We start from the raw sequence: 27,349 nt of genomic DNA, 5'->3' as shown, positions 1-27,349 counted from the left end.
GCAAAAAAAAATAATAAACAAGCAGGACTACATCAAACTAAAAGGTTCTTCATAGCAAAGAAAATAATTAACAGAATGAAAGTACACTACTAAATTTGGGAGAAGAGGGGGAATGCAAATTATATATCTGCTAAGGATTAATATAAATGTATAAGGAACCCATGCAATAGCAATAAATAAAAATAGCAATTTTAATAATATTTTAATATTTTTTATATTTTAATATTTTTAAAGATTTGAATAGACATTTTTCTAAAGTGAACACAGAGATGGGCAAGTCACATAAAATGTGCTCACCATAACTAATAAGGAAAAGCAAATTAAAGCCCCCCCCCACATACACACAAACACACTGGCAAGGATGTGGAGAAAGGGAGTCCTGTGTCTTGTCGGTAGATGTCAATTTTGCGATCACTATGAAGAACTATGAGGGTGTTTAAAAAAACATTTTAATGGGACTACTATGTGTTTCTGCAATTTCACTTCTGGGTGGAAAAAATCAGAAAATTTTAGAAAAAAAAATAAAGAAAATAAGAACACTGATACTAAAAGGTAACTCTACTGGCATGTTTACTGCATTATTTACAAAAGTCAGACAAAGAAAAACTTGCCCATCAACAGAAGCACAGAGAAAATGTCACTTACATACAATGATCTATAAATTCAGCAATTAAAAAGGAAAGTTCCAGAGGCGCTTGAGCCCCTTCAGACGTGATCCCTAAAAAGCAGAGCCAGGAGTGATCCCTGAGCACCACCATGTGGTTCCCAAGCTAAACATGAAAAATAAAATTGAATAAGGAAAACAGCACCACTGACATCAACACAGATGATGAGTCTTTAGGGCTCAATGCTAAGCGAAATAAGTAAAAGACAAAAAGAGACCTCAGCTATGTGTCTAGCTAAACTGGCTGACACCGAGAGAAGATGAGCACCGCATCCCCTGCTGGCGAGCGGCTAAGAGAATGAGACTTAGACGTCTCATCACAGGGAAGCAACCGCCCTAACTCTGTATGTTGATGGTTACTGATAGAGGAACCGGGGCACCATTTCACGGACACGCAGACGGGAGCCTGAGAGGAAGGGTGCTGTATGTCCACGCCGTCTCAACAAGGAACAAATCAGGTGAGATGCTACCGATCTGCCTGTCTGCCCTCGCTCCAGGATGCGCTCAAGATGCAGGGGCTCAGCAGGACAGGCGCATCGGCCCGCCCCTTCCGCCCTTCTCCTTCCGCCTTCCGGTCAGGCCGGTCCGGGGGCGGGGCCTAGCGGCGCCCCGCCTCGCTCGCGCGCTCTGATTGGCTGGCCGCCGCGGCCGCCATTTTCAAAACCCCCGGAAGATGGCGGCGGCGGCCCTCTCCTGACAGGGGCTCGTCTGCGGGACTACGCGGCGCCGGGTCCGTCCCTGTGGCCCGCGGGCTCCCCGCCCCCCGCACCATGGAGCCCGAGCTGGCGGCCCCGGAGCAGCCACGCCTGCGGAGGAGAAGCCGCCGGACCTCGGGGCTCGGCGCGGATGGCGCTGAGGGGCCAGCGGACACCCCGGGGCCGGCGCCCTCGGGCAGGTGAGGCGGGACGGGGCGGGGAAGCGGACGGGGTGAGGCGGGACGGGACGGACGCCCGTGAGGGGGGTGGGGCCGGGGCCGGTGGGGGACCCAGCGTCGGGAGGGCCGCGGTGGGCCTTCCCGGCCCCGCTGCATTCGCGGGCCGCGACGCGGAGCCACAGCAGGCAGAGACTTGGAGCGTCCCCTTCTCCCAGAGGGTCAGGGACTTCGCGTGCACCAGGAGTGGCTCGCGAGCACTGTGCCAGGAGTAAGCCCCTGAGCCACCCAGGGGTGGCCCGGCACCTAGGGTGGAGAGTGAGAGGACCCCAGAGCCGCCCTGAGCAGAGCGGGGAGAGGAGGGGCCCTCCGAGCCGGCGGGGGCCCTGCGACCGCTCAGTCAGGTCAACCTTGTGATTCAGATTCTCCCACACTCGCCCCTTCCGGGTGAATCTGAACACGAGCCGGGAGCAACCGGACACGGTGTGATCTCTCTGTCAAAACGTCGCTGTGACTTGGCGAAGCTGCCGGGGAGGAAGGGAGAGGGTTCGAGTCTGGAACGCATTTTGAAGATAGTGTTGGCACAGTTCGCAGTTGCGTTAAATACAGAGTTGAGAAGGAAAGAGGGTAGTCACACCCACGAGCACCTCCGGCACCGGCCAAGCCATGGTCCAGACTCATAAATAAGTCTCTGCTGAGACCAGCACGGTGCAGGAGATCCTTCTGGACTCCGTACAAGGCTGGCTGAGTTGTCCAGGTACCCCAAAGCGGGGAGGGTGGGCCCAACCCCCACCTAGACAGAGCCCCTGCAGCCCAAAATCTCCACAGTTGCCACCGCTCTCCCAGCCAGACTCTACTGCTCCAGAGGAGCCTCATCAAGAAATTAATCTGTTGTCAGAGTAGGAGACTAATACCCAAGAATAGTAGTATATAATACCAGGAGGTTGGCTCCATAGCTTGGAAGCTGGTCTCACATACTGGGGGAAAGGCAGCCCAGATAGAGAAGGGGACATCTAGTAAAATGTGGCTGGAGATCCCACGCAGAAAAGGAGATGCGTGCTGAAAGTAGACTAGAGACTAAACACCTTGGCCACTCAATACCCCTATCGCAAACCACAACACCCAAAAGGAGACAGAGAACAAAATGGAATACCCTGCCACGGAGGCGGGGTGGGGTGGGAAGGGACGGGATTGGAGGGTGGGAGGGATACTGGGTTCATTGGTGGTGGAGAATGGACACTGTTAGAAGGATGGGTTCTCTAACATTGTATGAGGGAAATGCAAGCATGAAGATGGGTAAATTTGAAACTGTACCCATATAGTGACTCACTAATTAAAAACATAAATAAAATTAAATAAAAATGTATACAAGGAAAAAAATTAATCTGTTGAAAGATTCAGGTTTTGTGACTGGACTCTCCAGGCTTTCATGGACTTGAGAATGGACTACCTCCCCCCATCTCCCTGTACTTCCAGAAGCCCTGGCAGTCATGCACACGCCCAAAAATGCCACCCAGTTAAAAGTTTAATTCCAGCTGGATCACCTCATTAAAAAGTTTGGACTTCCTGGAGCAGTATCTCAAATTCTACAACACTGATACACCAGAAATAGCAGCCCAGATTGTACGGGATATAATGTAGTAGGCATCCCATTTTTATTAACAAAATATCAAGTTTTTTTAAAAGCAAGGAGAAAAGCAAAAACAATTGTGATGAACCTAAGAGGGCTCTTAAAATACTGCCTACATGTTCAATGACAATGGATTATGAAGAAGTGGTATATGTACATAATGGAATACTGTGCAGCTGCAAGGAAGGCAGGCTTAACTTGTAACAATATTTTAGTAATCCCTCATACAGGGGCTTAATAAGTCCATACTAAGATACACAATCTTCACTTCCTTTTGAGGAAACAGTTTTTGATCATTCTTTTAGCAGATTATAGCAAGCAATATAAAATTATTGAGGGCCTGCTATGGACTTGTTTGTTGACAATGGTGAAGGGAAGGTGCCATGGTGGTGGGATTTGTGTTGATATATTGAATGTAACAAGTCATCATGAACAACTTTGAAAACTACAGTGCTTATATACGTTATAAGAGGAAAATAGGGCTGGAGTGATAGTACAGCAGGTAGGGCATTTGCCTTGCATGCGGCCGACCTGGGTTCAATTCCCAGCATCCCATATGGTCCCCCAAGCACTGCCAGGAGTGATTCCTGAGTGCAGAGCCAGGAGTAACCCCTGTGCATCGCCAAGTGTGACCCCAAAAAGCAAAAAAAAAAAAAAAGAAAAAAAATAATTGGATGGGGTTAATTAAAAAAAAATACACTAAGTATTTCTTCAGATACTGCTTTTTATACCTTGAACATAATTGTGTATATGATAAAAAAGGATTGTTTGAAAAATTCTTGAAAAGCCAGAACCATCACTTATTTCAACTTTTAAATCCTCCCTTGGATTTTACTGGGTATCCTCTAGAAAGCCACTTAAATCATAATGTTTTGCAAAATCAAGACTTTCCCACAAGTCTTCAAAATAGCTCTTCCATCTTGACTCTGGCCCCCTAAAAAATGACCATTCTTTTCCAGGGCTTTTTTTAAGTTGGCATTTGTCACATGATTTCTGGGCACAATTTTTTTTTTGGGATTCTTTTTTTTCCATGGGCATTCAAGATAAATAGATACTTGTTATTGAAGTGGGGGAAAAATAACACTACTGTAAAGCTGATGTACAGTTAATGCTGGAAAAATTTTTGCCGTTCAGTTGGAAATATTTTTCCAGTTTTAGGCTGTTTAAAATTCCTAAGAGCTGTTTTTCTTTCCAGCATTCATCAAATTCATTCTGAGGGCAACATGGTCAATTCTAGAGGATAAAGAAATGAATGGTTTTGGTTTTGTGTTCTCCTTAACACTTGTTTTCTATCTGAAAGGAAATGTTTGTTGACTATTTCAATGACATATGAATTTTGCTTTGTAAAGAATATTTATATTAGATTTTAAAAACTAATAAAAAATCATAATCACTGCTTCTCAACCCAGTCTCCACTGATGGCTTTTTTTCTTTTTTGAGTATAATATATTAAATATAACAGCATTTGTAGATGCTGCTAATGGATCTTTGTCTACCTCCTGTTTTCCCACTGCAATAGGGTGGGGTGGTCGCTACGGTATTAAGGCATGACTGGGGACTTAGGATGTGGGGAGACTTTTCTTTCTCTGTTGTCACTGACCCCATCACCCTATGGCCTACTCCTCTGCTTTCCCACTGTGAACTTTACTTAGCTTTCTCTGAGTTGGTCTAAATAACAGTAAAGGTCACCAGCTCCCCTGCTTTTGCTTCTCCTTTGCACCTTCATTTATTTTCACAAGGAAAATAACATCTGAAAACATAAGTTTTTATAACTTACAGGCTATATTTTCTGTGAAAGCTGTGTTTTGTGACTTTTTCTAAATATTTTTAGGCATAAAGATTCTGGAAAAAAAGACAGACTTTAAATGGATTAAATGACATTAAATACTATTGTAAAAAACAGAATTCTAGTGAGGTCAATTTTGGGGAAAGGGGATGGTTTGGGTTTTTATGGGTCACACTCTGCAGTGCTCAGGGGCTACTCCTGGCTCTCTGCTCAGTGACTCTTGATAGTGCTCAAGAGAGAACCATATGCGGTACTGGGATTCGAACCAGCATTGGATACATGCCAGGCAAATGCCTTACCACCTGTACTCTCTCTGGCCCTCAAGTCAAATTTTAATCTTGAGAACTTTATCTCAGGTATAGTTATTAAAAGCTTTTTGTCTTATTAGATCATAACTTTTTGTTTTGTTTTATCTCGGAGCCATACCTGGCTGTGCTTAGAAATTACTCCTGACTCTGTGCTCAGGGATCACTCCAGGTGGGCCCAAGGGATCATATGGGGTACAGGGTTTTGAACCCCAGGTCAGCCATCGATTTCCATGGTAAATTAGTTCTCCTTGGGTTTTTCCCCCATTAGAAATATACTTTTATTCTTGGGGGCAAGAGAAATAATACAGCATTTGATCTCTGGCAAAACATACGGTCCCCCAAAACCGGGCCAGCAACACTGGGGATCCGGATGGAGGAGGTGCAGCCACAACCTTCTCAGATGGAGCCCTGGCGACACTGAGCAGCAACTAACACGGCTCCAGCTTGCGGCACTGGGACACATCCGAGCCACGTGGCCGCTAATGCGGCCGCGCGACCTTTTCTAAAAACTGAAAACGTGCAATCTTTTAATGGAAAACCAATTATCGAATGCTTCCTTAGTAGGGCTGTCTTTCTTTGGGGGAAACTCCAAGAACAATAGTGAGTTTTGTGTTGCAATATGGAACGTAATCAAGGTAAAGAGAAAATGAAGTGAAATTCTTCAGTTATACAGTTTGGGGTAGGGGACGGGGGCGGTGGGTATACTGGGGATTTTGGTGGTGGAATATGGGCACTGGTGAAGGGATGGTGTTTGAATATTGTGTAACTGAGACATAAACCTGAAAACTTTGTAACTTTCCACATGGTGATAAAATAAAAATTAAAAAAAAAAACCATACGGTCCCTCAAGCACACCACCCAGAATAAGCCCTGAGCATTACCAAATGTCGTCCCAGAATCAAAATAATAATAATAATAACAATCACTGTCATCCCATTGCTCATCGATTTGTTCGAGCGGGCACCAGTAACATCTCTCATTGAGAGACTTATTGTTACTGTTTTTGGCATATCCAATACACCACAGGTAGCTTGCCAGGCTCTGCCGTGCGGGCTCAATACTCTCAGTAGCTTGCCGGGCTCTCCAAGAGGGGTGGAGGAATCGAACACGGGTCGGCCGTGTGAAAGGCGAACGCCCTACCTCTGTGCTATCGCTCCAGGCCACAATAATAGCAATAATAATATCCTTTGTTAATTTTTTTAATTAGCCATGAATGTTGAACTTAAATAATCTTTACATCCCCTGAAGAGTACTTTTTTGTTTTTTATTTAATCTGCTAACCAACAGATAATTAGGCTTTTAATTTTTGAATCATCTATGTCTATAAAATAAACTTGATTTGGTAAATTCTTTTTTACATGTACTTTCGTTCTGGTCACTGATTTAATAAAGACTTATTTTTGTCAATATTCTAAAAGTGATGAGTCTACTGACTTTGTTTTGTTTTGAATGCTCTCTTTGATTCTGTGATTGAATGACTGATAAGACAGTAGTTCTGAAAACTATGAAAGGGATCGCTTATTTTTCATATATCTAGTGCTTTGTCAGACTAAAAGTTCTCTATTATTGTATTGACAGGTACTCCCTTCGGAGGGGCAACTCCTTCACGTTTTTAACACCTGGCCCCCATTGGGATTTCACTTTGGTGAGAAGATAATTATAGTTTTTATTTTAAGACATTAAGTAAAATTAATTCCTGGACTGTCTTTCTGTTGGGGGTAAAGCTCAATTGCATAATTTTTGAATATCTTGAGGTATAGAGTTTCTGTTGATATCTTTTAAGGAACTAATTTCCAGGAATAAGTGAGGAAAAAAATTATTGCAGTTAAATATAAAACTTTTTGAAAAATAGCAACACTGTTCATCGCTACCTATGAATGTCCTCCTATTTGAATTAGTGTTAAAGGAATGTGTTACAAATAGCATGAAATTATGAATTTTTCTTAGAGTTTACAGTAGTGTTAATATTGACAGTTTTGAGGTACATTGTGACATACTTCCCCACCATCAAAGTGCTCAAGACCTGCCACACTTGTCCTTAGTTACTGCTAATCCACTTTTTCATTCCCCCACTTGGTAACATCAATTCTGTAATCTGAAGCACAGTTTGACACTGTCAGTGTACACCACAGGTGAACAAGGTCAGCTAGTATTTGTCCTTTTCCTTCTGACTTATTTCACTAAACATGTTGCCCTCCTATTCTATCCAGGTTGCAACAAATGGAGATTTCATCTTCTCTTAGAGTTGAATAGTATTCCATTGTGTGTAGATATATAGACCATGACTTCTTTATTCATTCTTCTGACTCCTGGACATTTGGAGTGGTCCCATAATCTGGCATTATCCAAGTGCTGCTGTGAACAGTTTTTTATATATATGTATACACACATATTTTCGAGTTTATATATTTGTGTTTTGGGGGGGAGGTGCCAAGAAGTGGAACCACAAGGTCCAATAGGAGTTATGTCCTTTTTTGAGAAATCTCACTGTTGGTTTCCATACAGCCTAAACCTAACTACGTTTCCACCAACAGTGAATAAGGGTTGTTTGTCCCTGCCAACACTGGTTGTGTCTAGTTTTTTTTATAATATGGTATGAGATTACTATCCATTTTCATTTTGATTTGCATTTCCCTGATAATAATTGATTACATAATAATTGATAATAATTGATTACTGGCTATCTGTCTGTTCATGCCCCATTTTTGATGAGATTATTAGTTCTTTTGTGGTTGAGCTTTGTGATGAAGGGTAAATATCCAAAAAGGTATCTTGGACATTTACCCTTCATCTAACGTATATGAGCAAATATGTTCTCTTGTTTAGTAAGGTATCTTTATTTTAGCCCGTTTCGTTTAGCACATAAACACCTTTAAATTTGATGTAGTTCCCATTTTGTTTTGTTGTTGTTTGCCTATAGAGTCAGATCAATGAAAACATCTCTGAGATTCGTATCCTGTAGAATCATGCCTATGAGTTTTATTGGTTCTAGTCTAATCTCAAGGTCATTTGTTTCTTTGTTAGTTTTGGGGTCATACCCAGAGATGCTCGGGACTTACTCCTGACTCTACACTCAGGGAACTCTCCTGGAAAGCCTCAGAAGACCATAGTGGGTAGCAGGGTTTAAACCCAGATCAGCTATACACAAGGCAAGCGCCCTATGGCTATGCTATTGGCTCCCCTAATCTTGAATTTTTTAATAATCCACTTTGAATTAGCTTCTGTGGATGAGATAGCAATCAGATTTCACTTTTCTTTGTGGCTGCCCAGTTTTCCACCACCATTTGTGATTTTTTTTTAAGTTTATTTTAATCGGGGGCCACACCCAGCTGTGCTCATAGGTTCTTCCTGACTTATGCTCAGGGTTCACTCCTTGCAGTGCTGAGGGGCCCATGTGAGGTTCCTGCAGTTGAGCCAGATCAGCCATATGCAAGGCAGCCAATGCAACATCTGTACTCTCTCTGCTCCTCAGTACCATTTTATTTTTCTTTTTGGGTCACACCTGGCGATGCACAGGGGTCACTCCTGGTTCTGCACTCAGGAATTACCCCTGGCGCTGCTCAGGGGACCATATGAAATGCTGGGATTCGAACCTAGGTCGGCCGCGTGCAAGGCAAATGCCCTACCCGCTGTGCTATCACTCTAGCCTCAGTACCATTTATTGAAGATGCTTTCCTTGCCCACTTCATGTACCTAACTCCTTTGTCATAGACTAAATTGTCCATAAATATGGGGCTTTCATCTCTGGACTCTCAGTTCTGTTCCATCAGTCTGCCTTTTTTCCAGCACCCACTATTTTGATTATTATAACCTACAGGGTGGTTTTTAAGTCAGATAATAAATTTTTTTTACTTTTTTATACAAATTATAAAGTTCTAAGCCCTTGACATTATGTCATCAGAATTTTGATGGGAGTCACATTTGACTAATGATGTCATCATTTTCAGTGATAATTTTTCTAACTTACAAACATGGACTATCTTATTCCATTTCCTGGTGTCTTCTATTTCTCACAATGATGATTTAGAGTTTCCAGTGCATAATTTAGAGTTTCCAGTGCATAACTTTCATATCCTTTGCTAAGTTGATTCCTAGGTAAGTGATGCCTTTGAACGCTATTTTAAATGAGATTGTCTTTTTCTTTCTCTACTAGTTTGTCAGTTTTATGTAGAAATGTATTGAAGTAGATGAGTTCCTTCTGTAAAAGAATGAAATTCTTTTTTATTTCTTATAGAAGAGAAAACGAAGAGAGAAAGATGATGACGTTGTGAGCCTCAGCAGCCTGGATCTGAAGGTAAGCCTGACTGCTCTGTCAAAGATTATTTCAGAGACTACAGACGGCATTTTATTCTGCTCTAAGAAGAATTAGTGCTTTTCGTCCATTGTTTTTCTTCTGCATCTTAAGGGCAAAACTGAGTAATACGGGCTTTTCAATATATCCTCATTTTTCTTTTCTACTTCTTTTTTTTTTTTTTGCTTTTTGGGTCACACCCAGCGATGCTCAGGGGTTACTCCTGGCTCTGCACTCAGGAATTACTCCTGGCAGTGCTTGGGGGACCATATGGGATGCCGGGGATCGAACCCGGGTCGGCCGCGTGCAAGGCAAACGCCCTACCCGCTGTGCTATCGCTCCGGCCCCTCTTTTCTACTTCTTTAAGAATAAGGAGAAACCTCTCTCAAAGTGGTGTTAGGGGCTGGAGCGGATAGCACAGCATGTAGGGCGTTTGCCTTGCATGAGGCCGACCCGGGTTCAATCCCCAGCATCCTATATGATCCCCCGAGCACCACCAGGAGTAATTCCTGCATGCAGAGCCAGGAGTAATCTCTGCGAATTGCCGGATGTGACCAAAAAAGAAAAAAAAATATCAAAGTGGTGTTAGCTAAAACTAGTGGTCACAAACTCAGGTATCCAACAGGACAGGGCCCACACTCCTGTGACAGAAGGGACAATGGGACTATGGGGGACAGAAGTGTCTGCCACGCTCTCTGGGGATAGGCGGCTACTGCTGTGCCCCAGCCAGGGCTGCAGCCCTGTCACAGCTGTGGGGGACTGAGGCGTCTGCCACGCTCTCCGGGGTCAAGCGGCTATTGCTATTCTCCAGCTGGTTTGCCTACAGCCCTTTGACTGTTGCATGTTCACGTGGGAACTCATGGATTCTGAGTGATGACTCTAATCTTCCCTAGAAACCAAGAAGCCAAAGCACTCACCTACAAATTAGCTGCGACCTTTGACCTTCTAGAATCTGACCTATGATTAAACTAATGATGTATACTTTACAAAAGCAGAGGGCCAGAGAGATAGTGCCAAGGGCGGTGCATTTGCCTTGCACACAGACAACCCAGGTTCCATCCCTGGCAACACATTTGGTCCCTCGATCCTCGTCAGGAGTGATCCCTAAGCATGTAATCCCAGAGCACAGACTTCCAATTAAGCACTGTTGAATGTGGCCCAAAAACAAACAAAAATAGACACTATTTTCTGAAATTATGTTTTTATGTCTTCCCAACAATATTTTAGTAAATCCAGCAAGCCAAGCTAAGTGTGTATATGTCTGCTCCAATGTCCATAATATCTGTCTGAGAACCATGCTTAAATGTGTTTCTTTGTGCAAAACAGCTTAATAATTACATTTCTTAAAACCTTACATTCAAAGAAAGAAAAAAGTATTAATTGACGGCCCTGAATATTTTAAGTATGAATCAAATCAGATACAGATGTAAGATTTGCAGTTCGCTACATTGAAATCCATGGTCGAATCTATTTAAAATCAATCCTTTCTTCACCTTAGGTTTAGCAATCACCAGTATATGATCTTGGAAATCTTCAATCTACTTGTCTACCTTCCCCTGCATCATTTTCAAGCAAATTTTGAACATTGTCCAATTTTGATGTATCATCAGTTTCCCTAGACATACTTTAGCTTACATATTTTTGGCTTTTCATTTTATCTGAATTGTAATTCAAGTAAGGTTCATACATTGATTTGTTATAGCTCTTAAACGTCTTTTAATCTTTAGTTCCTTCTCCAGCTCAGTTTTCTTATATAATATGTATATTAGCGTTTTGGGCCACACCCGGCAATGCTGAGGGGTTACTCCTGGCTCTGCACTCAGGAATTCCTCCTGGCGGTGTTCAAGGGACCATATGGGATGCTGGGAATCGAACCCGGGTCAGCCACGTGCAAGGCAAACGCCCTACCCACTGTGCTATCACTCCAGCCCCTTCTTAGATATATTTTGTTAAGGAAATCGTGTCCTTTTTTTTTTTCTGGTAGATTTTGAGAGCCTGAATATCCAAGACTGTCTCTTCTATATTATTGCCTTTGTTCATCAATTCCTTGTAATTTTGATGAATTGGTGGTCCGAGGTGGAGATTGGGGCTGTGTACTTCCCTCAGGAGAGGAGTATAAAAGTTTTTTGTGATATTTCTCAAAATTATTGCTAGATTCATTTCTTCAGAAATTACCAGGTAGTGATACGAGGCCAATAGCAGCCCTTGTTTATTAACTGGGAGTATGTCTAGCGCATATAAAACTCATTCTCATCCTGTGTAATGCTCAGGCTGTTCTTTATGTCAGTACTTGCCCGTGGCTTGGGTTTTATGAAACTTACTGTGTAGTGTAGGGGGTCGGTAAGCCACAGCCCACAAAGGACATCTGACTCACCTGTGTGAGCGTGTGATCACCCCTTTGCTAGCAGTGACCCAGTTCTAGACCCCATCCTGTGTGTCTCATCTCTAGGGTTGGATGCACTGGCAGTGCCTTAGCCAGGTTCCCCCTTGAAGACAGGCCTGACGTGAGAGCTAATTAGCAGGTGCTTTGTTCTGAGGTGTGGACTCTGGGAACAGGAATGGGGAAGTGAAACAGGAATGGAGACAGCTAAGGCTATAATTAACTAATCTCGTCACCACTGTAGGCAACTTTAGCTTGATCCTGCCCCAGCTTTGAAGAGCCCTGTAATCTACACTGGACTCTTCTCCAGGGGGAGAGCTGGTCTTAACCACTCCCTGCTTTGCAGTAGCCAGCACTGGCCTGGTGGGGTGTTGAGCCCTCACATTAGCAACCTACCAGTGTAGATGCAATAGTCTGGCATCATGGAAGCCCATAGGCCGTGAAGGGGTATCAGGTCTCCCCTGCATGGAGCTGGCTGGGAAAGTTGGAGGCTGGAACAATGCTGCATTGTCGCAGGTTTGGGCCTTAGGTGGGTTTCAGGGGTACATCCCTCTCAGCACCTTATTACTTACGTTTAAGTGACCTTATTTAAAGCAAGAATTATCAGTTGCCCTTCGTGCTTGCACAAAATAAAAAAAAGCTAAAGTCACCAGTAGGGCTGGGGAGACAGTTCAGAGGCATGGTGTGCACTGTCTCTTGTGGGAGGGCTGAGTTTGGCCCCCAAGCGCCAGCACCTCAGGGGTATCCCCAAAACAAACCAGTAACAGTAATACTTAACTGTGCTGAATTGGTCTTTTCCCAGACCAGATTCTTACTAAAGGAGACACTCAAATTTCTAATCCAAAATATTTTTGTAAACATATCAGTAGAGGGATGAGGAGATCTTGCACAGCGAGGGTGCACGCACCCAGCCTGGGTTTGGTTCCTGGCTGTGTCGTCATCGGCATCGCCGGGTGCAGCCACAGACGCACCCAGCACCATGTGTGTGGCCATGGAGCCCAGGGAGCATCGAATCCCCAGGCCTGTCCACTGAGCTGCCAGCCTGCGTGGCCAAGAATGGCTTCCTGCACCCTGCTCGGGGCCTCCCCAACATCCAAAACAAATCCAGTTATGGACTTGCAAGGCATGTGTGAAGCCCTGGGTTCAAGAACCTTCAGCACTGCTAAAAATAAAACAGCTAAATAAATTCCTATTTTTTCAAACTCATCTCTAGTCCACATGTAACTGCCTCCCTCTTTTAGCTTATTACCAGATATTTTGGAAATCTGTATTCTCAGAAGTTCAATTTTTTTATCCTTTCAACTTGTTTTTTAAGATTTGAAATTCTGTTTTTAACTGACCTATTTTTAGTGTGACATAGAATCATTTGTAATCTTGGACTATAGTTTTAAAGTGGGTCATAGTTTTCTTATATTTAGGAAAGTTCTTAAAATACTGAGCTGTGGAATCTTTTTATATACTTGTATTATTTTTAAATTTTCTATTTACTCATAAATATGAGTTACACAAAATCAAAGATAAAATTTCTTATTCTCAGAAGTTCTGTTTTTAATGAAACATATAATCATTACTTGTACTCTTGAATTGCAGAGTTTTAAAGTGGGTCATAGTTTTTTTACATTTTAAAAAAGTTTTTTAAAAAACATGCCATGGGAGGTCGGGGGGAAGGATACTGGGGACTTGATATTACTGAAATCCAATCATGAACAACTCTGTAACTGTATCTCACTAGGAGTCAATTTAAAAAAAAAAAAAGTTCTTAAAATTATGGTCGGTACAGCAGGTAGGACAATTTTGTCTTCTATGCAGCCAATCCAGGTTCAAACACCAGCATCCTGTATGGTCCCCTGCATTGCCAGAAATCATCCCTGAGCTCAGAGCCACGAGTAACACCTGAGCATCGCTGGGTGTGGCCCCCCAAAACAAAATTAAATGTTAAAAGTTCTTAAATACTGAGCTGTGGAATCTCTTTTATATACTTATATTATTTTTAAATGCTGTAGTTACTCATATATCTACTCATATGAGTTATACAAAATCAAAGGTAAAATTTTTTTCTGTTATCCATATTTCTTTATGAATTAAAAGATTGTAGTTATTTAGTTACCTATATAACTATATAAACTTACGTAGTTCTCTATATAAGAACTATATAAGAACTCTATATAAGAACAATAGAGAAAGCGGAGAAAAACGTAGGTGGCTGTTGCATTTCCCAACATTCCCTGTAGAGGGCAACAGAGCTTAGTCTTTGCTTTCTTTACCATAGATGGCCTTCCAAGCCTGATTTCTGATTCTTTGCTTTTGTTCCAGGCAAAAGTAAATAAAAATAAGATATGCATAAGAGTAATGATCATTCTTAAGCTCTGATTTATTTCTAAATTCTCGAGTTCTAATTTCACATTAAAAGGAGGAAAAGAAGTAGATTAACAGGTTTCGTTGTAGATAGGAGAAATTATGTCAGAATTTCTCTCTTTACCTTAGTGGTATTCTAGGAAATTAAGTATTAAAAACCGAATTACAAGCTGAACAAAGGCTACACATCAACCTGGTCTTCGTTGTCTTATTTTATTTTATTTTGAGCCAAATCTGCCCGTGCGCAGGCGCTGCTCCTGGCTTGTTGCTCGGGACTAACTCGCAGTGGTGCCTGAGGGACTGTAAGCCCAGGGCTCCTTCGTGCAGAGATTCACATCCACACTTTCAGCATGGCTGACCCCGAAGTCTGATCTTTTGAAAACCAGTAATTTTACCATTTCTCTTTTACAAAAAAGCTACATTACTATTTTTAGATAGTGCAGTTGTTTTTATATTTATAGGTTCTAGTTTCTATGCAAAATAAATATTAATCTTGTTTTGGGGCCACTCTCAGAGCATATCCTCACTCTGTGCTCAAGAGAGCGCTGTATGTGGCACGGGGGGGGGGGGGGGCGGGGGGTGAGCCCAAATGGCCACAGTGGTCCCCAAGGCAAGTACTTTAACCCTCAAACTATCCTCTCCCGCCTTCAAGCTTTCTGTTTTTACACATAAAGACTCCTACCTTTATTGTGGGAGTCTTCTTAGCAGCAGGAAAGAAATGAGAGATGCCCTTTCCTTCACTATCTTGACCATGGCTTTTTTAGAAGTAAATATATGACAGAGTTTGGAGAAAGATGCAGGCTAAGTGGCCCCAGAAAGGCCTCGAAGCTTAACTCTCACTGTATGTGGAAGTCCTTGTTCCCTCCTGAAATAAAGTGGCATAAATGATTGTGTTTGTACCTTGGCAGCTGGTAGGGGGAGAAAACACCCACATGTGCCCAGGACTTACTCCTGATTCTAGACTCAAGGATCACTCCTGTCTGCATCATGAATTGTGAGTCTTTTCTTTCCCTTTGTTAGCCTTTTGCTATATTTCACACCTTTTCTCTCTTTGGCTTATTGCATTGTTTCTGTCCTCTGTCTTTTTATGTGGATGGCTCTTTCTTTTGGCATTCCTCTAAAGTTAAGCCCATTGGCACCTGTCCATTCTGCCCCAATTTCTCTCTCCTGGACATCTCATTCTCTTGGAGAGCTTTGACTCTTCCATCTCCTTTGCCGTAAACCGCTAAGTCCTCTTCCAGCATTTTCAGTACCTTATGTTTTTGTGTTATGTTCTTTTACCACTACAGTTATTTCTGAACTAAAACCAATTTTCCTTCAAAAATTGTTCCTCCAACTTTATTCGCACTGTTATTAGCCCTCCTTGTTTTCAGAGGCACATCCTCACATTCCTTTGAAAATGTATGTTGGCTGCGTGTTTTCTCTCCCCTCTGCTCCATCTCACACAGTTTTAGCTAGTGATGATTTCTGATTGTTTCCAGTCATCATTCAAGCCCTGTGAAAGGACAGTTGAGAACTGTCCTCATCCCTCTCACCTGCTCACTTAAAGCAGCTGCTCCTGGGGCTGGAGTGATAGCACAGCGGGTAGGGCGTTTGCCTTGCACATGGCCAACCCGGGTTCGATTCCCAGCATCCCATATGGTCCCCCGAGCACGGCCAGGGGTAATTCCTGAGTGCAGAGCCAGGAATGACCCCTGAGCATCGCTGGGTGTGACCCAAAAAGCCAAAAAAAAAAAAAAAAAAGCAGCTGCTCCTGCAGCCCCTGCGCCTGACAGCGTGGGCTCCCTCCCTGAGAGCCTGGCCTGCCCCTCCAGACCCCTCAGCCCAGCACAAGGACCCCTCCCCACCATGGTCCAGCCCATCTCAGCTCTGGAAACCACCGTCACATGGGCTTCCCCTTACTTCCTGGCCACTCCTAGCCAAGTTCCCAGTTGTTTTGGAATTTTCAATAACTGTTTCTTGTTCCTTCTCTCTTCCTATGGCTTATACCTCTACCTGGAAGCAGATGTGAAACATCGTTTTGTGCCACTCATTGTATGGAAACTAGCGCCTTTCACAAGTCTTCCAGCTTTCTCTCATCCTAATAGATCCTAAAAATAGAAATGGGTTTGCAAGTGAGTAGCCTTCTATCATGTGGTGCACAGTTAGACAAAGTTCTGCCTTTCCAACCGCGGTACTTGATATGAAGGAAGCCTGCCCTGTGGCAGACCCACGCACCACCTAGAACAGAAACGTCGGGCAGACTGGGGCCGGGTCCGAGGAAACTTCTCCCGTGAAAGCAGTACTTTCCCTGTTAGGATAAAGCAAGATGAGGCCACGTGAAAAACATAAATGATCCGCCTGGAAGTCTGAGAAACAGGTACGGAGCCCTGAGAGCCAGCCGGATCCTGGCGGGGCTCTGGGTAGCTGCGTGTGCCCACTGTTGGTCTGTGTCCTCGGGGGCGAGGGGAAGCCTTGGCCCAGCCAGGTATGCCACCCCCGAAAACAATGAGATGGGGGGTGGCAGGAACCCATTTATAGGGACTAAGACTTTAAATCCCCAGTGTTCGCAGCCAGGCCAAAGGCGGGGCCGCGCGTGGTGGGGCTCCCGGGAGGGTTTCCGCGGCCGCCCGCCCTCGGCGCAGGTGAGCCCGAGCCGGTAGGTGCGCGCGCGGGCCGGCGCGTCACGTGGCTCGGGCCCCGCCCCGGGCCCGCCCCCGAGGCTGGAGCCCGGCGCGGCTCGGGCGGCTCGCAGACGCGGGACGGACGCACGGACGGCGGCGGCGGCCCTGGCTGCCCGGGCAGCTGAACGGCCGCCGGGGCTCCCCCGGCAGCATGGTGGCGCACGATGAGGTGGGAGGCCTCCTGCCCATCAAAAGGACGATCCGGGTGCTGGACGCCAGCAACCAGGGCTTCCGCGAGCAGGAGGTGAGCGCGCGGGACGGGGTCCGCGGGCCGGGGCGTTCTGGGGGCTCCGCCTCGGTCCCGGCGCCTGGGGCACTGCACGGGACGCTCGGGGGGCTCCGCCTGGGGTCCCCACGCTTGGGGCACTGCACGGAGCCTAGAAGTGAGGGTGCTGCCGCGCGCGCCAGCGCCAGCCGCCAGAGCGCCGCGGAAATGCCATCTGACCCGGCGCTCACCTTTATTTTTCGTCCCAGACCCCATCCTAAGGCCCGTTTCTCACCCCCATTCTAGTGCGGACGCGAAGAACGCGGTGAAGGTGTTGACCGACGCGGTATTAAGTGGGCGCTTCTGCCGCCCTTGCTTTCGGTTTTCCGAAGTCAGATAGGGAGGGGTTCTTTTTCATTTTAAGACTTTATGATCTTTTTCCAAAATGTGTCAAGTGATTTTTATGCCATCTTATTTAATTTTGACAGGTCCAATTTAATACTATATATGGACATTCTATGTAAACTGCATGCTCCATTACTCTCTGGCCATAATAGTCACTTCCATGAAAGGGTAGTCCTCTACACTTTGTTAACCGTACACTTCTTAATTGTGATTTTTGTGGATGTGTACATATATCAGTTTATCTGATTATGCATTTTATATATTGTCCATTTACATACATATACTTCAGTAAATCTTCATTGTTCGTACACCTGTGTGAACGACCAGTGACACCGTTTTTAGGTGATAATACTGTTTTTGTTGTGCCTTGGCTTCGGTTTTTGTTGGTTGGTTTGGGGTTTTGCCTTCCATGTTTTTCGGAATATATAAGTGTTTCTTGGAGTGGAAAAAGTAGTGTGTGGGCATCAGTGTGCCTAGACAGATGGACAGTGTTTGTGCCATCACAGACTAATCTTGTCTGGTTTCAGACTCGGGGTCACCGGCTTTTAATACTAGCAGTGCCATCTTCCAGGGCAACCACACTTTGGTGATTTCCATGGCTGAGTAGGAGAAGGGAAAAGTCCTCTGTGGTCATAATTCAGATTTATCTTTTTACAAATGACTTCTTAAGTCCTTGCCAGATAGAGAAGTTTGTTTATCCATTAACCAAATAAAATTACCCCTGACAGACTGTTTTTCTGCAGTGCCTCAACTTGACTGGGGAAGAAATCTGAGACTCTGGCCTCCTGCATGATGTCATTAGAGGAAAAAAAACTTTTAACCAACAAGAAAAAACTTACTTGAAACAGCATTTTTCTGTTACTGTTTTTATGAGCAAGGCATGCGTTTTAATAAAAGACTTAAAATGTGATAATTTTGTTTATAAATAGAAATATTTTGAGGCATAAAACTTAAATATAAGTAGATAGATAAAATTTATTTTCCAAAAATTTGGTTTGAAGGGAGATTCCCTATAATCATGCTTATGATTGCCTAATCTCTTCTGGTTAAAAGCTAACCTAAATAAACAACATAAATTTATATGAGAGGGGGTTGGGCTTTTTTCCAACCTAAGTGAACCTTAGCCCCAGTGAAAGATTACCACAGTGGAAAGAAGTTCCTTGAGTCTAATGTGCTGATGTTCTTTGTTCAGTCCTAGGGGTTGGGTCTCCAGAGAGGAGTGGAGCCTTTCAGATTCATACCATTCTTTGGCTTCCTGGCTTCAGGGCCTCCAAAACAAAAATAAATAGAAGCGGGAACAAAGGCCCGGTGTGAGCTGCTTTTGGGGTGATAGAAATCTAGGCCGGCCCCTTCCTGCTCTCCCATACCTGAAGCTCATGCCCACAGAAGGGCGAGGCTGGGTTGAATGCCAGTTCTCCAGAAGCTTTGTCTTGGAAGTATGTGTTGTGGCAGTGCAAATGCTTAAGTTAGTAATAGTTCACCTGGACCTCTACAGAAAACTATTTGGTTCTAGGTTACAGAGGTCAAATCCTAAAGACACATTTTGTTGCTACTATAGAGATGACCCACTTAGTACCCTAACCCAGACCCCTCATGCAAAAAACATTCATTAGTTTGGGGCTGCACCCAGTGGCCTCGGGACTTACTGCTGGCTCTGCTACTGGCTCTGCTACTGGCTCTGCGCTCAAGTATCACTTCTGGAGGGGCTGGGGGGAGGGTCACATGGGGTGCTGGGTCAGCTGTCTGCAAGGCAAACACCTTACCCACTGTTGCAGTATCTCTTCAGCTCCTGCTTTCAATTTATGCATTAAAATTGTACTTTTGAGATATATATGCTAAAAATTTGCATCTTCCATGGATTCATTACATGCATCCTTATTAAGGTAGGAAAAAGTGGAAAAAGTATGTGCGCTCCTCCCCCACCATTTCCTGACTTAATCCTAGGCTTCCTTACCTCTGTATGTTAAGAGTCTTGTGCTCGATTGGCTGGGCTATGTGGCTGCTTTCTTACGTTTCAGATATTAGATTAGATGAATTTGGAGTAATGTGTTCTTTGTAAAGAAGTGAATTACGGTGGGTTTTGGGTATTGTGGAACCTATCTAACCACATATCACCATATCCTGCCACCTTAAAGAGACAGTATTAAAAAAAATGAAAACCACATTCCGTTCAGAAAGATTTCTTGTCATAAATTTAGTTTTTAAGTTAGAAAGTGTTTATCAAAAATTCCATTGCTCCCAGCTAAATTTGGAATTGCAGTCTATTGGGGAGAACACCATCTCAGAGACTTTTTCATTGAAATTAAGTAGTTTGTGATTCACTAGGATGTCCATTTGTTACACTTTCAACAAAGAAGAGGAATCGACCTCTTGCTCAAAAAGGGGAGCAGACCCTTGCAGCCAGTGCCGTGTCTGTGGCCCCCCTGGCATGTCTTCTTTGGGAGGTGATCGTATCTCCTGCGAACAGAAGCCTCTTTGTGGCGCCTTGGCTAAACAGAAAGGAATGCCTTCTGCTGGCCTCCTGCCTGCCCGTGTCACTCCGGGCCTCACAGATGGTGCTGCAGAGGCATTCACACGTGTCCTTGGCCACACACTGGGTCAGTCCACTGCGTGACTTAGAGGTGACTTTGTCACTTCATGCAACCTTTGTCCACGAATGGCTCTCTAGTCACAGTTTTCCTTTGGTGTTAACTGCTGGGGAGGTGAGGGGGTTACAACTTGCCCCTTTTGGTTGTTTGCATGCTTTTGTGAGCCGCTTTAGAGGAGACAGATCAGTCCTTGAAACCCATTATACTGTTTTCCACTTGTGTGTGTTGAACTTGCCTTTCTTGTAATATTTATGTATTGATTTTCCATATAGTGAAGTGCTTTACTGAAAATGCCCGTAACCAAGGGGCTAGAGCAACATAGTACTGCAGGGAGGGCGCTCGACACACTGGCCTCTCGGCATCCGCCTTATTCCCAGGTTCTAAAATACCTATAACCTTTTTATTTCGTTTTTATGTCATATATATATATATATATGTATATATAATGGTTGCTAACCAGTGGTGCTTTCAATAGGTTATCAGTGAAGGGCAGCATGCATCTTCGATTTCCTGAATTTTACAATGTATATTTTTTGAGAGCTAAACTTTGTCCATACTTGTTTGAAATCATTACACCTCAACCCACATTTCATATAACCTGTTTTTGTTTTGACAGGAGCCAAGTAATAAAAGAGTTCGACCTCTAGCTAGGGTCACATCCTTGGCAAATCTAATCTCTCCTGTGAGAAATGGGGCAGTCAGGCGCTTCGGTCAGACAATCCAGGTAAGTGGGTGGGGGGGAGCTGGGCCAGGTTAGTGTTGGGAGGGACTTTCTGCGGAAGCCTTTAAGCGCTTCAAAGAAGTTTGCACAGTTAGACTTAAGTTTTAAGCCTAAAACTTGGAATATACTTGCTAGGAATATTACTACCCAAACAATGTCTTTATGGCCATGTTGTATTAATGATTTTTCAGTCAATGCATAGTCATAAAGAGTTTTCATTTCTGAAAGGAAATTTGGACTAATAAACATCTTAGAATGATAGATTGAATCTTGGATAAATAATTCTTTCATGCACTGAGAGATCCCAGAACTGATTTTCTCTTGCTTTTTAAAACCAAACTGATGGGTGGGGGTTGAGGGGGAGGGGGGATTAATTGGTATAGACTCCAAATCTTTCCTCTTCCCACTATTTTTTTTTTTTCCTTTGAAGTCATTTTCCCTTCGTGGAGATACCCGATCTCCGGCTTCTGCCCAGAAATTGTCGAGCAGATCCACAGTCCCAATGCCTTCCAGGAGGAGAAGCAGCGTGCTGTGGTCGGAGATGATGGATGTCAGCATGAAGGAGTCTATGACTGCCAGAGAGATCAAGCGGCAGGAGGTACGCCAGCTCTCGCCAGCGAGGGACAAGGCTGGATTCTTAAACATTGTTTTGATTTGCCCAAAGCATGGTACACTGATACAGCAAAATTAAACCATCCTTTCCTCTCTGATCATGAATCTGCATACGTGCTGGCCACACGTATGCAGCACGTGTGACAGGTGTGACAGGAGGTGGCTGTCATCTGGCTTCCCTGCTTTCGATGATGACATATATTGAAGCCACATTGGAGAGCGCAGTCATCTCCCATTTGCATTTCCATTTAAATCATAGTTTCACACTGAGTTGCTTTTTAAAAAGCACCATTCAGAGCACTAATTCAATAACAGTAAATATCAGTCATATAGATTTACCTTTCTCAGGGAAAGAAATGACCAACCTGTTATTTACTTCTTTTTTTAGGCAATATATGAAATGGTCCGAGGAGAACAGGATTTAATTGAAGACCTCAAGCTGGCGAGAAAGGTCCATTAGTAATTTATTATATTTTTTTTATCTTTCTTTTCCAAATTTCACACATTTTAGATGATTTTTTCTTACCTTCAGAAGTAGAAAATATCTACGAGGGATTGCTTACTTTAGATGACCTTCAGACATGTCTCTTTAAATGTGAACATTAGTAAGAGAGTGCCTGGGGATTAATATAGACTTTAGTTTCTGTAAATGTCGCAAATAGAATACCTGCCAACTTTTCTATCAGTCATCTCCCCTCCCGTTTTTCTGCCTCTCTTCATGTGTTCCATTCTTTCCCACTGGCAGGCCTACCATGACCCCATGTTAAAGCTGTCGATCATGTCTGAAGAGGAGCTCACCCATCTGTTTGGCGATCTGGATGCTTACATCCCTCTGCACGAAGGTCAGGCAGGCCACATGATGTTCACTAGTCTCTGAATGGCAGTGGCACAAGTCTCTTTCTGGCCTGTTGCTGAATGATTTGTTCAATCAACCTGTTTAAGGGTGTGTCTGCTATTGTGCGTTGCAGATTTGTTGGCAAGAATAGGAGAAGCAACCAAACCAGGTGGGACCGTGGAACAGATTGGTGACATTCTTGTGAATTGGGTACGTGGCAAGTTGATTACTCTGGAAAATTTTTGACAGATTTGCCATACTTTTAATTTGTGGTTAGTATTAGATTGATTTGATCCATTAACTGGATTCTACAAGCAGATAAAACACAGCATCAACGACATTAAGCCATTTATGTAACCTTTACGTAGTAACAGTTCGTTTAAGAAAATACAAGTGGTAAGCACTTTTTTTTAAAAGTGTTCCGTCTTGGACATAATTCTCACATATATAATCCCCCATTTTATTCTTTGAGGTATCTGTCAGGTTGTGGGTTCTGCTCTGGGAGTGTCGTGAAGGAAGGTTGTCTCTGCATTTCTCACCAGTGGGAGAAAAGGCGTGGGAGTCAGCAAACCCTGGGTGGGTGGGATGTGATAGAGGACTTGGGAAATCAGAGGAGGGCATTCTGATGTTGCCCAGAAGACTCCTCCATTAGCACCAGCTGCATTTTCAGAGCGTGTTAAAACTTTCAAGAATGGCTGTAAGTTGCATGTTCTTCCGCTTACTAGTGGATTCAGCAGTAATTGAAATCTATGCTTCATTACTCTGCAGTTACCACGCTTGAATGCCTACAGGGGCTACTGTAGTAACCAGCTGGCAGCCAAAGCTCTTCTCGATCAAAAGAAACAGGATCCGAGAGTCCAAGACTTCCTCCAGCGCTGTCTGGAGTCTCCGTTTAGTCGGAAACTAGATCTTTGGAGCTTCCTAGATATTCCTCGAAGCCGGCTAGTCAAGTACCCTCTGCTGTTAAGAGAGATTCTGAAGCACACTCCGAAGGACCACCCTGATGTTCAGCTTCTGGAAGAGGCTGTAAGTCATCCTGTGATGGAGCCTTGGGTTTTCCACGCGTGGGATAGAGCTTTCTTTCCGAAGGGAGGTTTCCGTTCTGCAGCTCCACAGCCCCGTTTTCTTAGCACTGTGTAGGCACTGAGCAATGTGGAGATGATCCCGTTCTCTGTTTCTGTTTCAATCAAGGGACTGGACGGCAACTCTGGTTGCTCTCACTAGCTTGCTGTGTCACTGTAGGCAGGTCACCCAGTCTCACTCGGGCTGTTTCTTCATCTAGTTGATTTCTAGAGTCCCTTTGAGCTTTAAAAACAGTTTTTTACTGTGATCTTCGGGCTAGTAGGGAAATGGGATAATTTAATGTGCTAAAGATCATTGGTTTTTAAAATTCTTGTAGATCTTAATCATACAAGGCGTTCTTTCCGATATCAACCTAAAGAAAGGCGAATCAGAATGCCAGTATTACATTGACAAACTGGAATATCTGGATGAAAAGCAAAAGGACCCTAGAATTGAAGCAAGCAAAGTGCTACTTTGCCATGGGGAACTGAAGAATAAAAATGGACACGTAAGTATCTATGACACTGCTAGGAGTGAGCTGTTACTCTGCTTCCCTACCCTGGTAGGGTTTCCCACATAAATTATGTTACAGGATTGTAAAATGCATCACATAATGAAAAGCAGCACTGATTTTTATTTTGATAAAACAGTATTTGATTTCTCTAGTTACAGAATTACTTAAATGTCTCAATAGATAATCATCAGTATTGCCTTTTTTGTTTTGAAGCATAAAATGATACTTTATTGTCTAGAGATTCCTTTGAAAGGGTTTTAGAAATAGTGATTTTTATAGAAGTACCTGCTAGAATTAAGTATAATCCTGTAAAAGTACATTTGTGTTTCAACTTGAGGTTGTTTGGCCAGGGGACATTGAAAGCTAATATCTGATTTCTGTCTTAAAGCCAGATTATGTGGGCCCAAGTAGAACCCTTAGCATTGCTGCCAGGTTACATCTTGATCCTTTGTCAGGAAACTAGTCTAGAGCTCTGCTATTCTCACTCGCGTTACTGTTGCATCTTCCTTAGCTGCAGCTGACTCTGAGGCTACTGGTAATGAGGATAGAAAAGCTCTGTGATGAGAATGTACACAGCCTTTATCATCTTTCCTAAGGATTAACTTGAGCAAATTAACAATGTTAAATCAAGTTATTTTAGCAATGGATTTTCATTCCCCTCAAATGACAGAGCACCTTATTTAAAAAGCATTGGTTTTTCTGTTTCTCTAGAAACTTTACATATTCCTGTTCCAAGACATCTTGGTTTTGACTCGACCTGTTACACGGAATGAGCGTCCCTACTACCAGGTGTACCGGCAGCCGATTCCAGTGCAGGAGCTGGTCTTGGAAGACCTCCAGGACGGAGATGTGCGGATGGGGGGCTCCTTCCGAGGGGCTTTCAGCAACTCGGACAAAGGTAAAGCAAAGGAACTCTGAGCCACTTAAAGTCTAAAGGGAATTCTCTTCTGACACAAGAGTTTTGTTCATGCCTGGGGGTCAGGTGGCTGCCTCTTGTGTGTGAGGTGCTGGGTTCAGTCCCCGGCGCCTAGAATGTTTGGGAAGTGATATGGTCCCACAGGCCTAAGCCCACAACCTCAGTGCATTGCCAGGCAATGTCCCTACTCTTCCGGCTGGGCAATGTGGGCAAACTCCTAACACTGCTAAGATTGTTAAGTGCTTTATCCAGGATGGACTACTTTTAAGTTCTTGCTTTTATTTTCCTAGCTAAAAATATCTTCCGAGTTCGCTGCCAAGACCTCTCTCCCGGCCAGTCACACACGCTGCAGGCCAACGACGTGTTCCACAAGCAGCAGTGGCTGCACTGCCTGCGGGCTGCCATTGCCCCCACCCAGCCGGCCACCAGCCCCGGCGAGCTGCAGGGCCTGCCCGAGCTCCATGAGGAGGGCGAGGAGAACGATCCCTCTGCTGGCAACATCAGAGCCCAGAAAAGGGCGTCCACCACCTCCACAGCCACCCATCCCCACAGCACAGGGGGCACGGCAGAATTTAACTCCCCACTGCATGCAGCAGACAGCACACGGGCCGTGAGAGGCCACCGAGCCCTGGCTGGGGCCCGAAGATCAAGGGACAAGGGCCACTTCAGTGGCAAACGGAAAGAGACCCTGGTGTAGAGGGAGCGGGGGCGTATTTATAAGTGTACAGTTGATTCCCGTGACATGGCATGGCGGCAGCAGGGGCTCACTGCCAGTCTTCTGGGTTCTAGGCTTGGGGTTGGTTTGGTGGTTCACTTTCTTTTTTACTGGCAGCTAAAGAAGTATATACCATTTACTGCTGAACTGCAGTCCCTTTCATTGTTTAACTATGTTCTCAGATTATTTAGAACATGTAAGCCTGGTATTTTTAATCAACTGTTAGGAAACGGGTATTCTTCTCATTTTGCGTTCATCGTGACTTTTCAGTATCCACCAACCGACATTAAGAATATTGGCCCAAACTTAAAATTTTACAGGTACTGGAATTTTTCCAGTGCTTCTTTTTTGAACCTTTCGTATGAGTAAATTTTGAAATTTTAACATTGGCATCTAAAATTGACATGGAATATTTCAGAATTTACACTGAAGCCTAAGTTCCATGCAGAGCAAACTATGAAACGTTTCCTCAACTGGAATGTTGTATACAGTTGTTTTTCACTGCACATTCCTCGTTTTGCATTCATTTATCCTGCCGATTATTTAATTTTTTTTATTGTAAAGTAGTTTTTAGTATGTCCTTTTATTTTTTTACTTTGATGCCTTTTCAAATTGGCGTGTCTTTTTTTCTTAATTAAAAATGTGTGTGTATGTGTATATATACATATATACATATATATATATATGTGTGTGTTAAATCCTATTAACTTTACAAAGTGAATCCAAGCCATACTGTTTTTGAGCCAATTAATAATTTTCAACTGCAGTTTGGAAAGTAGCATTTTGGAGTAGTGAACTGTGCGTGAAATGACTGTCATCTGGATCGTATTGGGGATTTTGCTAAAAATGTTAATGTTGTTTGAAAAACGAGAGAAGGTGTTGACTGGTGATTAGTTAGAAACAGGAGAAAGGAGAGTAGTTTTCATCCTGGCTCTAAGTGTCTGGCTGAGCCAGGATGTGGAAGGAAAGGGGAGAAGTTCAACTTGAGGGTGTGAGGTAAGTTGTTGAAGGGTTGAGGGGAAGTGAGCTTTATTTGCCTTGGTCTTTAATACCTGTGAATAATGGACTTGGAAAAAAAACGTGAAATGTGTTGGAAATTTTACCATATTAGATAAATTTGCTGGATGTATTCATATGATGGGGAAAAATTTATTCAAGTCAGTGTTGACTATTATGTGAAATATATTTGACCTGTAGAAATGAAAATTGTGGGGGGAAATCTGTAAATAGATAATCTGGGTGATTCTCTGTATAAATGAATTATATAATTAAAAACCCACACACACACACACACAACTCCCTTAAATCTTTCTTGTCTTCATGCTGGGGTACAATTTACCAGAATGTGTCAGTGTGGCAAAGGGTAATGGCAAGTGGCTGGAGCAATAGTACAAAAGTGGCAGGGCATTTGCCTTGCACACAGCTGACCCAGGTTCAATCCCCAGCATCCCCTATGGCACCCCAAGCACTGCCAGGAGTAACTCCTGAGCATCGCCAGTTGTGACCAAAAAAAAAAAAAGAAGCACAATATATACAAAGTATAAGAACATATTTTAAAAAGATAATGGCAAGTCCCTGTGGAGTGTTTAAGAATCATAAATCACAGATCTTTGTTTTTTGGGTTTATTTTTAAGCTTGTGCTTACATTTTAGTCATACAATGATTGAGTACCCATCTCTCCACCAGTGCCCATTCTCCACCACCAATGATCTGGTATCCCTCCCACCTACCCCCATTCCTCTTTCCCCTCCCCCCCCATGGCAGGCACGTTCCCTTTTACTCTCTCTCCCCCTTTGGGTGTTGTGGTTTACAATATAGGCATTAAGTG

At 43.7% G+C, this 27,349-nt stretch overlaps 1 protein-coding gene across 2 annotated transcripts; it reads left to right on the top strand.

Annotated features, from left to right (window-relative positions):
* Positions 1 to 1,346: 1,346 nt before the first annotated feature.
* NET1 (neuroepithelial cell transforming 1) lies at positions 1,347 to 25,638 on the top strand. 2 transcript variants are annotated; one of them, XM_004605451.2, is made up of 12 exons: positions 1,347 to 1,559; positions 6,838 to 6,904; positions 9,494 to 9,553; positions 20,763 to 20,870; positions 21,298 to 21,465; positions 21,868 to 21,930; positions 22,225 to 22,321; positions 22,448 to 22,524; positions 23,083 to 23,340; positions 23,714 to 23,884; positions 24,602 to 24,788; positions 25,097 to 25,638. In XM_004605451.2, the coding sequence occupies exons 1-12, from the start codon at positions 1,435 to 1,437 to the stop codon at positions 25,501 to 25,503; spliced, it is 1,788 nt and encodes a 595-aa protein (XP_004605508.1). In that variant the 5' UTR covers positions 1,347 to 1,434; the 3' UTR covers positions 25,504 to 25,638. The 2 variants fall into 2 exon arrangements, with proteins under 2 accessions (XP_004605508.1, XP_055002949.1); XM_055146974.1 differs by lacking the exons at positions 1,347 to 1,559; positions 6,838 to 6,904; positions 9,494 to 9,553 and adding an exon at positions 16,988 to 17,192.
* Positions 25,639 to 27,349: the final 1,711 nt, after the last annotated feature.

Source organism: Sorex araneus, chromosome 9, assembly GCF_027595985.1.
Source record: "Sorex araneus isolate mSorAra2 chromosome 9, mSorAra2.pri, whole genome shotgun sequence".
NCBI classification, from domain to species: Eukaryota; Metazoa; Chordata; class Mammalia; order Eulipotyphla; family Soricidae; genus Sorex; species Sorex araneus.
Note: the sequence above shows the minus strand (reverse complement) of the source record. Positions and strands in the feature narration are given on the sequence as shown.

What these genes read in the sequence shown, in the direction of transcription:
- NET1 (XM_004605451.2), top strand. Translation starts at nt 1,435, where the DNA reads ATGGAGCCCGAGCTGGCGGCCCCGGAGCAGCCACGCCTGCGGAGGAGA. An exon ending in GTGACATTCTTGTGAATTGG is followed by an intron (nt 22,525 to 23,082) that starts GTACGTGGCAAG and finishes ATTACTCTGCAG; the next exon opens with TTACCACGCTTGAATGCCTA. An exon ending in TTCAGCTTCTGGAAGAGGCT is followed by an intron (nt 23,341 to 23,713) that starts GTAAGTCATCCT and finishes AAATTCTTGTAG; the next exon opens with ATCTTAATCATACAAGGCGT.